At 32.1% G+C, this 12256-nt stretch overlaps 1 protein-coding gene across 1 annotated transcript in view; it reads left to right on the top strand.

Moving 5' to 3' along the window:
• Nucleotides 1-12256, top strand: part of LOC144852154 (serine/threonine-protein phosphatase 2A 56 kDa regulatory subunit epsilon isoform-like) — a 47129-nt gene that overhangs the window by 15175 nt on the left and 19698 nt on the right. The window contains exons 4-5 of the mRNA XM_078709900.1: nucleotides 5837-5938; nucleotides 6255-6347. Coding sequence (XP_078566026.1) covers nucleotides 5837-5938; nucleotides 6255-6347 — 195 coding nt within the window. The remainder of the gene's footprint in view (nucleotides 1-5836; nucleotides 5939-6254; nucleotides 6348-12256) is intronic.

The following is a 12256-nucleotide window of genomic DNA, read 5'->3' as shown; positions in this document are numbered from 1 at the left end:
CGCTATAAATAAAAGATTTTCTTTTCTTATTACTTCATGCATAAAACAGCGAGAAACTCGCAAATTTACTACTGTACACAGGGTGGATAAACTAAATTTTAATAATAAACTATTAAGTCTCATTTGAGGTTTTAGGTGCAGAAAGAATAATGAGTTTACAACCCTGGCGCTAGGTCAGAATTGAACCCTGGACCTAGGTCAGTATTGAACCTTGGGACTGGAAGGCAAGCACATTAACAACCCAGCTATATTTCCAGTACTACTACTACTAGAAAATCTAAAATTCTTCTGAAATTTACACTTATTTCTGATTGTTTCGCGATTTTATTTGTAATATCTTCAAATGGTAACCATTATTTAGCTATGTACATTCATAGTTTTCCTTTTCACACAACGAAAGACGGAGCTGTTTTGTTTAATAATGATTAGTTGTTAAAAGATTAAAGGCGCCATCTTGTATTTCATGAAACAGAAGAAGTGTGAATATTGATGGAATTAGATGACAAGTTCCACAAGTTTAATTTATTCCAGAATATTAAATTAAGCCATATAAAAGTTGTACTGTATTTTAAAAATCAAAAACTATGTCCGATTAGGATCTCGACAACAGAACTTAAGCTCTGTCTACACTAAACTTTAAGTGACAAAAATGTGATGTGTCCATTATATGGACATAATGATGTCATATCACTACCATATTTGGGCATACCACTACCATGTTTCGGCACATCACACTTTTTGTCAAACTAGTTCGATAGTGTAGACAGAGCTTTACAGTACAGTAGAACTATGTACATCAAGATATGCGGTTCACTTAGTAAAATGAAATATAGATAGTACAAGATAATGATTAATATACATCATCAAAATTACCTGGACATGCCAGCTGATATGACCCTTGCCTAGAACACCTGAGGGGCTTACATCATTAGCTATGATGCAAAAATCTTCTGGACGATATTGATATCCCATATCAGTTGGCATAAAAATCGTTTAGTCAGGTTTAGGATTATTCTATACTGTATTGTACATAGAGTACAGGATACTGACTAAATCCATTAATTGTTACATCATTTTGTAAAACAAATTAAAAACCTATTTTTTTAAAAAGAAACTTCAAACAATATTGCTACTACAGTAGTTTCTTTAATACCAACTAACAATAACAATTAAATTGACACAAAAATTAAATATCTGTACTTCTTGTAATACAGTACAAGGTACTTTGTAGAAAGAGCTAAATTGCAGAATAAAGATTTGTTATTTTTAGTATATTGTAAGCTACAGTACTGTTACGAAGCTTGTAATTGTATTTATTGGTTATGAAAAATACAATAGACATGGTAGTATTAAATACATGTGCAATACATTTGACTACAGAAATTATTGTCCTTTTGGTTATAAACACAATACAACAAAATGTAATGGAGAACTACATTATGTAGTATAAAAATGTGAATATATATACATTTGACATAATTATAAAGAAAGATCAAAGGTCAAATATTGATGCACCATTTAAAAATATAAACAATGCTAAGTATCAATCAGTGTGTATTCATTTGCTACAGAAATGATTATTCTTTTGGTTATAAACAAAATACAACAAAATGTAATTAATAAGTACATTATGTATAATATACAAATGTGTAATTAATATATACATTTGACATATAAAGTTTATAAAGAAAGATCAAAGGTCAAATATTGATGCAACATTTTAAAATATAAAACAATGCTAGGTATCATTCAGTGTGTATTCATTTGCTACACAAATGTTTGTCCTTTTGGTTATGAACACAATACAACAAAATGTGCAATATATACATTTGGACATATAAAGTTTATAAAGAAAGATCAAAGGTCAAATATTGATGCAACATTTAAAATGGACCTGAAATGGACTTTCGATTTTTAAGAAATTCACACATGTTATTTAAATGTATCAAATTAACACAAACCCATACAAATAAAAACAAAATGTATAGTATTTTGAGAAAAAACGAAATTTTAAGATACCTTGGTAAATTAGCGAAAATTACTCACGCCATTGCAATATTCTATTTCAACGGCCGTCGGGAGCATCTATATTCACGACGTCACATATACACACGACGATCGAGAGCGTGTATGCCGCCCGATAGTCCGTGAATGATCGACGGCCAGGAAAGATACGCGAAGCGCTGACACTAATACTAATTTATTCAATATATAATGTTGTTGAAATTTAGTGCCCTAAAATGTACTTTGTTCTAAAACCCGAATTTAGAAGGCCTAGGCCTACCTCCCAAACCTTTACTAGGCCTAGGCCCCAGCGCCCGGAGTCGATCCTCCACCCACCCATGCGAGGCTCCGTTTCATGTGCATCCAAAGCGATATCAACAACTTGCTGCTCATTGTCAAGCCAAAGTAAAATATGAATCAAATTCGTTTTCGAACTGCCTTATTCGTGACAAATAAATTACCATCTCATATTACTAATTTAATTCTGCTAAACTAAAAACTAAAGAAACTAACACATTTATTTTAGCAGTATAAATTACGAACGATATACAAAATTCTATTTTTGAAAATACACACGAACCGAAAAATATGGATACGCATCATTGCACACGGCGCTGTATCCTGGACAACGTTGCCAGGCTAACGTCGGTATTGCCAGAAAAAACCTGTCGATTTGGAGATTTTAAATCGTCATTTACTCGATAAATAACCGTTTATACGGTAATAATTTTATATTAAAAAATTCTAAATATGTTTCTGCAAAAGCACAAGCATTTTTTAGAAAATACTCCAAAGATTTCAAGAGTTATAGCCAAAAAACTGCAAATTGTCCATTGGAGGGATAGGAATATATTCGCAAAGTGACGTCACCCGCGAATTTTTTTGATTTTCAAATGGGGCTTTCCCCAAAAGGGCGAATTTATATTTTGTAACAATATACGTTCTAGCAACACCTAATAGCCCCCAAAACGTCATTCTAAAATGAAAAAAATCGAAAATCCATTTCAGGTCCATTTTAAAGGATATAAAACAACCCAAGGTATCAATCAGTGTTTATTCATTTGCTACAGAAATGATTGTTCCTCCCACACATTCTTGCCTTTGAAAGATGCAATCAACACGTATTAGCTGTGTACAGCTATTTACTAATTATTTCTCTGTTCTGCGATTTGATTTTTGTTGAAAGAAATAAAAATGACATTTTAAATTAAATCGTATTCATTTCTTAATCTGATTATTGTATTATTTTGATTATCAGTTTTTTTTCTCTGTTAATCTGATTTGATTTCTGTTGAAAAAAAGTAGAATTATATTTTGGATTGAATTTTTATCATTTAGTTGTTATCATTCTATCATTAGTTTGTATAAGCTTTAAATACTATGATATTGTACATCAGACATTTTGTTATTGTTATTTCTTTCTTCTCTAGTTTGATTTGAAATTAAAATATAATCATTATTTTCTGTTTAAGAATGCAATCTTTGCAAGATCGATTCAAACTTGTTGAATTCCCTGATTGGTTAGCTCTAAAATGTTAGCAATCATATCAAATATACGTTTGTGTATTTGTATACATTATAAGTCTTCAATTTCACATGTACATGAAATTTATAAGTCCTCGTTTATAGTGAACCTACAGTAAGCCTGTTCCATCCACTATCATTGCATTATTTATAATTGATTCTAGTTACAACACAGTAGACATTTCTTTTTTCTAGTATTCTTTGTAGTCTGTATGTAATATTTCATTATTTTTTCTAAATCTACTTTATATAATATTGATTTGATGTGACTATAGTGAATTAAGTTCAATGAAGAAGAATATCGCAAAATTGTTCAATCTGGGAGCCGCACTAGCATAACAGAAGTAAGACAAAATTTGACATAATGCCATTTTGATGCAATGTCAAAATGGTTTTGTTTGCTGTTTAATTTCTCAGATGACGACTTAATAAAAAGGTCCAGTGTACACATATGACCTGTGCTGACTTAAAATAACCTAGAGCGTCTTCGTGTTCAGTTTAGTTTATACCCTGGTGTTCTTGATAAAAAATCCCCTTTCGATGACACAGAAGTGTGTTCATATAAAGAAAATTTTGATAGGTTTGTGTCTTTTACCATTGATCCAATGTTCTTTTTTCTGAGCCAAATTTGGATATGGTTTGAATCTACCTTCACTCTTTGAAAATCCTTTTTTTGGTAAAATGAATTAGTTAAGCCAACGAATGTATTGATTTCCAGCCCTTTGACTCCACAACATTGGTATAACACCATTATGTTTTTTTTATACCAAGGTGTACGAAACAGGATGTTAATAAGTCTAAGAAGGAATTTTGTTTATTTGTAGAACTGCAAAAGTTCATCTACATTCTTTCTCACCTGCGTTAACAACATACTGTTATTCAATCTGATGAAACCATGTTATTCTATAAAGTCATACTGTAGATGCATTCGAGGGTGGGGGGCATTACGAGTTATCAAGTATTAAATTAAAGCCATTCTGCGCACGATCGCAAAATTTAAGAATGTACAGAATGACTTTTAGATTCAACAGCTCTCCTTTCCTTGATCTTGTTTTCATAGTGCTTTGGTTTTTTTGTGCTTTACAAATTTACACTTATTTATTTAGTGGTACATGGTGAAAACGAAAGGTCGAAAATTGTTGATACTGTACTCTACGTGTATGTCCATATGCGATACAAAATTGATTTGTTTTTTAAACGTAAATGTTTTACTAGTAAACTAAAGTAAATCATTATTTTCTGTTGATTTCACAATGTCATCATAATATTAATTTCAAAGTGTACTGTAGGCTTCTGCCAATGTTATACCAAGTATTTCTGTACTGTATGTTTCACAATTCATCATAATATTTGATGTCATTAAATTTCGAAGTATAGGCTTCTGCCAATGACTATAACGATTTTTTTTGTGTGCATTTCACAATTTATCAAAATATTTGATGTCATTGGGTTTCAAAGTATAGGCTTCTGTCAGTTCCTATACTGAGTTCTATTTATTTCAATTAAATCGGCTATTTCACTTTAATCATTTATAAGCTTGGTCTTAGATTATGTCCATTTCCGAATTATTGGCAATATAACTGGCATATTAGTGTAGTTTGCAGTCAGCTTTTAGTTAGGATCTTCTTATTACTTTTTATAGATTGTGTTATCTACCATACCTCCTAGTTATTACCATATAATTAAACAGGCATAGAGAAATTCCAAACTGCACAGTGATATATGGGAAAATACCTAAAAAAAAATTGTGAAGATTCGAACCCGGAATTTTCTTTCTTGATATGCAGACATCATACCAGTGGTCTTTCATGGTATGGTTCAAATTTGATTGGATAGCGAGTCTTTATCACTCCACACCGCTCAGTACTGTATATATTATTTTATTTAGAAACAAAAAAAACAAACTTTGGATGTTTAGTGCTAAAATTAATAAATTAATAATAATGTATTCATTTATATAGCACAAATTCCATACAGTATGTTCAAATGAGCAATGCTTTCACATTATTTTACACCATTTATTGTGATCAAACATGGAAACGTACTTCCATAATGTTGCATTGCAAATGCTGTTTGTATTAAGTTGAAGTCTCCAGAATAAATGTGCTACTTCCGCGTACACAAGGAATGTAACAATATGTGCTAAAAATGTAAAATGCAGCTTTTATTGAGCATCATGTGGACGCTCATCAGAAGTATTGCCTGCGAATAATTTTCATGTTCGATGTACAGTAGAGTAACTTTACCTTAGACGTAAGTCCATTTGAACATATCTATTATTATAAATGTTGTTTTCATTTGTAAACAGATACAATGCAATATCTTCAGGACACTTCCACCGAGTGAAAACCCAGAATTTGACCCTGAAGAAGATGACCCCACGTTAGAGGCTGCATGGCCACATTTGCAAGTAAGAAACCATCTTTTTGATTCATTTAAGTACATATTTAGTATCAACCTTTTTTGTAACTATCCTGATACCTGTTTACTCGGATCACTGAAGAAAATTAACCTAAATTAGACTTCACAGTATTTTTGCTTGGTGGTCTAGAAGTTTGCTTCCAGAAATTAGGTTCGAATCAATCAAAAACAATTTGTTTTTTGTTTTTTTTCAGCCAGTCTTTACATCATGATAATACATACTATACATACTTTTTACATTTATTGCAAATATTGAATGGAAAGTAGTTAATTAATGTTTATTGATCCTTGTTTTTCCATTTTAGATTGTTTATGAATTTTTTCTTCGCTTTTTGGAATCACCCGAGTTTCAGCCTAGTATAGCTAAAAGATATATTGACCAGAAGTTTGTATTACAGGTATGATTCAAATGGTTTTATTTAGTTTATTAACATTCTATTCTATAGTATATAAATCTCTTTTAGGCCATTTAAAATAGATTGTAATTCAGCTGCCAACGTGCTAAAATTTGCATTAAAACGGTTTCCCTTTTTCCAAGATATTATACCGAGATTGACAGTGAAAAAATAATATTTTGTTCTCTTTACTCTATATCACAAAACAATGTGGTGTGCCCATGTATAGACATGATGATGTCATATTACTACCATATTTGTGCATATCACTACCATATTTGGGCACATCACACTTTTTTGTCAAACTAGTTTGATAGTATAGACAGAGCTTTAGTGAGTAAGCTTTCCTTGGCACCTCTAAATATGTTGGTGTAAGTATAACACGGTTTACAATAAATACATGTGTTTAGTAGTATGCAAAAACGTTTAAAAGCTTGAAAGCAAATAATATTATTTATTTAATTAGGCTATTCTGGGAATCAGATTATACCAACAGGAAATTTGATTTTTTATTTGTGTATGTGATTAAATCTACTTATTCATCTGGGAATGAAATCGTACGATTGAATTAATTCTCTTTATAACACCTGTGATATATGTTATCTGTGTTTGATATTCACTATTAGCATTGATGTATTGAAATAAACCCCAGTGGTTTGATGATATTTGACTGAAGATATGTTTGAACATACAGTGCCATAATGATATAATAATGTTTTATAAGTTGAATAAATGGAATAGTTTATAATTCAACTTGACTTGTTGAATAGAACAACCTTTAAACGAATGAAAATATTCTCTCCATTCAACAAACTGCTTACATCTTGCATTGAATGTCGAAGGCTAGTCAATTCAAAAAGTGTGGAACTCTGATTGGCTGCGGATTAGAGCCATTATAAATGGTGCACTCTGCAGGTAGATTTTTTGGTCGCACATTATTTTTACAGCATTTTCAAAATTTGACAAATGCTGGTTGTGGAATAGAACCATTGATTAGAACTTGTAATGTTGTACCTAAATTAACAACATGTTGATGTGGAATCAACCAATCAAATGACAAGGAAACTTACATTGCTTTGAGCAACCTTTTGTATTTATTATAGTAGAACTCCTTTTTTTTAAAAGAACACCCCATTCAAAAGGACACCCCATTCAAAAGAACACCCCATTCAAAAGAACACCCGATTCAAAAGGACACCCTATTAAGTGGACACTTACTGTACTGTACCTATGCCTATGAGCAAATATGTTTTAAAAATATGATTAAGACCAACTCCTATAATTTAGAGGACATTCCTATTTAGGGGACATTCCTATTTAGGGGACATTCCTATTTAGGGGACACCCCTATTCAGTGGACACCCATAGCCAGTGGACACCCATAGCCAGTGCACACCCATAGCCAGTGCACACCCCTATTCAGTGGACACCCATAGCCAGTGGACACCCCTATTCAGTGGACACCCATAGCCAGTGGACACCCATAGCCAGTGGACACCCCTATTCAGTGGACACCCCTATTCAGTGGACACCCATAGCCAGTGGACACCCATAACCAGTTGGACCTTCCTATTCAGTGGACATCCCTATTTAGAGGATACCAGTATTCAGCGGAAATTTTCTTGGGTCCTGAAGATGTCCCTTTAATAAGAGGTCTACTTTATATAGAAATTTATGTATAAAATGTATTTTAGTTGGTTGTTTTGATGGGGATTTTGACGATACAATTAACAAGCCAATTAGTTCATTGTCTTTTTTGAGGGTGCTTACATTGCACTTGAAGCTGTCATCATTAACGTGTATAGAAAGTGCAGTGTTATTGAAAAGGTTCATTTGAATCCAATATTAAATATTGTGAGTAAGATTACTTTGATTCAAGGATGTCAAATTGTTCTGTAAAGCTCTGTCTACACTATCAAACTTGTTTGACAAAAAAAGTGTGATGTATCCAAATATGGTAGTGATGTGACATCGTCATGTCCATATATGGGCACATCACATTTTGTTGTCACATAAACGTTGATAGTGTAGACTTGATGTTTTGCTGGCTAACAAGGCATAATCATACGTGACAGTAGTTGTAGAAAAGCTTTGTTAAAGAACAAAGAAGAAATTCATGTAAGACTACACCTCAACAACATGAACAGGGACGAAAGAGCTTTAATTTGAACACATTTATGACAACATCTTCAAAGAGCATCACATCCCGGTAAATATCAAACCTGTCCCATTTGGGTAACCAAACCTGTCCCATTTGGGTAAATACCAAACCTGTCCCATTTGGGTAACCAAACCTGTCCCATTTGGGTAAATATCAAACCTGTCCCATTTGGGTAACCAAACCTGTCCCATTTGGGTAACCAAACCTGTCCCATTTGGGTAACCAAACCTGTCCCATTTGGGTAGTACCAAACATGCCTCATGGGGGAAATACCAAACCTGTCCCATTTAGGTAATACCAAACATGCCTCATGGGGTCCCATTTGGTCAAAATATGTCTCGTTTAGGCAATACTGAAAATGTCCCGTTACCAAGCTCCTGTCTTTGTTTCAACAATATTTTATGAGGGTAGTCCATCCAGCATCAGCTGATCATTAGAGACCCTCAAACAATACAAACAGTAAATACAAAATAAACTATAAAAACACAAAATTAACAAAGATATAAAAAATAAATATATAATATTATATATAAATCCAAAGGCAAATTACTGAAAAAAATGACAATGCTGTGGGTATCAGTGGCTGGATCTCAATGGAGATACAAATAAAAAAGCGAAAAGCTAAATCAAAACGATAAAGTAAACAGCCAGAAAAGTTAGCAGAGCTTTCGGGCAACACTAGCCCTTCATCAGTGCAAGTGAAGGAATTAATAATAATAATTTTATATATAAATATTATATATAAATATACAGTAGGCCTACAATGAAGAAGGATAAAAAGAAATAAAATCAGAGAGAGAGAAACTTTTAAACCTTTCCACTATTAATAATACTATACAAACCATGGCTCAATGTAGCCTATGATTCTACTATAAATTGACATTTTGTATAAAATAAATTATATTACATACAGTAAGTCTGTGGAAATGCAGGGGGTTTATTTGAAGAAGAAAAAAATTATATCCCGTGGCATTTTTTGAGGGGGAGTTTACTTCAAAATATGTTTTATGAGGGAAATTTATTTGAAGGGGGAGGGGGCATTTCTTTGAATGAATACGGTAATATTATTCTCTATTTATATTTATTATTACTGTCTTGGATCATACAAAAGTTATCTTTACCCCAAAAAAATATTTTATAATTTAACTTCAAAGAAAACAATTTTTGCCTGAATGTCATTTGTGAGTAGCTTAATGTGTATCTGATAGGTTTTTCTGTCTTATAAGCAGTTAGCTGTCTTAAAACCTAGCACACATGTTGTGTCTCTTTCTTCAATACTAGCTCGTTGAGACATTAATTAGTAATTGCTATCATGAATTCTATGTTGCACATTAACCAGGTGTTTCAACATCCCATCATAAATGTCAACAAAATGTTATACAATATCTTTGATTGGACAGTATCTGTCGACAGGCCGAAAATTCCTAATTATTAATTGTGTACACAGCACCTACAGTACATGCCTCTGCCTGTAGTCAGAGGTCTAGTGCACATGTCATAGGGAGATCTAAGGAGAGGTTTAGCCAGCTTCAGCCTCCTTCCCCATACCCATTAGTTTCTCCCTCCTCATCCCCGTTTTAAAGCATCATGGATCCATCCCCTGTCATATGAGTGTAGATTTATTAATTTAAATAACATTTTAGAAAAACTGGAAATAATGCCGAAATAAATGTTAAATGAGAAGAATGAAATGTTTAATGGATTGAAATAAAGCAGAAGGTCAGAGGTTGAGTCTCAACATAATTTTTCATATTTATACAAAATGAATATTGACATCCTGGTCATTGGTATATGCTATGAACTATTACGATTTACCTTTCCACATTCGGAGATGGATATCGTGTTTAAATATTATGAACAATTTAAAATTCAAAAAAGAGGTTCTCAATAAATGTCCAAGGGATATTATGTTTTACTCAATTACAGTAAACATTTAATTTAAATCCCACCAACTCATTTTTCTACAAGATCTATAATTAGGTTTTTACAAATCTTTAGCCATCGGTGTTGAAACTGATTCTGCAATCGTCAACCTCTTGTTAACCTTAACTATTTCGTCACAACTGTCGTCATCCGAGCCTTACAAGAAAGGAGTTCTGAATTAAATATCCAGGGGGGAAAATCTTATGTTTTACTTTACTCAATTACAGTAATATTTAAACTAGTCAATGTAAATCCTACCAACTCATTTTTCTACAAGATCTATAATTAGGTTTTTACAAATCTTTAGCCATCGGTGTAATACTGATGCTGCAATCGTCAACCTCTTGTTAACCTTAACTATTTCGTCATATCTGTCGTCATCCGAGCCTTACAAGAAAGGGGTTTTGAATTAAATATCCAGGGGGCAAATCTTGAAAGTCTACATGTTACTAAATTACAGTAACTAGTCAATGTGTAGTTTCAATCTTAATCCTCCCAACTCGTTTATCTGCATGATCAATAATTAGATTTTTACTAATCTTTTGCCATCGGTGTTGTAAACTGATTCTGCAATCGTCAATGTCCCTATTACCCTCACCTATTTCGTCATAGCTGACGTCATCCGTTTGGTTCATTACGTAATTTGCTCATAGCTTTGAAGAAGTAGAACTATTTTGCAATTATTAGACTTGATACAACGATGATAATATGTAAAAGATACTTTTTAATTATGGATAATACTGGTGGTACATTTTAAACAAAAATTGCAACTTTGAAGATAAAACTTGGGAAATAAAATTTGTGTTAACAATAACAGACAGACAATTTTTAATATTCACATTTATTATTTGCAATCAATTGAAATTCTAATTTATCATGCGTCAAGTTTTAAAGGAGTAACACTGTTACTAACAGTGCATTGTTAAAGTTTGTCCTGCATTGAGTAACAACCTCATTTCCCTCCTTCCATTTCCTATCAAAATGCGTTTTATAAAGGAAGAACCAGGACTTTTTAATTATAATAGTCTGTCAAAAATAGAAATACAAACATTTTTCATAATTTCATTTTCGCTATCACAAGGGGAACTCTCCCCCCAAAGTATCATCCCTTTGATCTACCAGTAATAAATAAAATATTATTAAGAGATTGCATACTTAATTATAGTACTGTACAACATGTAATTAAATGATGTGTGTTCACAATGTACTGTACTTTGCCTTGTTAATGTTAATCTCACAAAAAACTGGTTAAATAGATTTTGTTTTCATAAAGAGATTCATATGAACAAAATAGTACAGCGAGCAATTACATGATTTATGCTCATGTTTGTGTCATTTGTGCATCAATTCCAAAAAATTCACTGCTTGGAATTTGATAATTACACAACAGCAACATTCAAAATTACTTTCATCTTTACATTAGGAGAGAAATGTTAAACATGATTATGGAGTGTTCATTTCTTTTAAAATTATGCATAGACTATACTTACACTGCATTCAAATAATTCATAGAATAGACTATTATACTGTATTACTACTTTTCTTGGTATTTTGAATTATATTACACATGACAGCAGATGGCTTTTTAGCATTTTAAATAACGCAAAGGTTTTGTGATAACTATAGCATTATAGTATGTCAAATATAATTATTGACGTTGATGTGTAGTAGTAGTGTTAATTGCGTCCATCACATAGCTTCAAAGCATTGGTTACTGTACTGTACACAAGATGATAATAATTATATATTTAATCTATTAAAATGAACAAGTAACAAATTTAAATAAAATAAAGAAATTTATGGAATATGTCCATAAATTAAAATATAA

This window comes from Antedon bifida, chromosome 9 (assembly GCF_963402885.1).
Source record: "Antedon bifida chromosome 9, ecAntBifi1.1, whole genome shotgun sequence".
Taxonomy (NCBI): domain Eukaryota; kingdom Metazoa; phylum Echinodermata; class Crinoidea; order Comatulida; family Antedonidae; genus Antedon; species Antedon bifida.
This window is presented reverse-complemented; position numbering and strand designations above follow the sequence as displayed.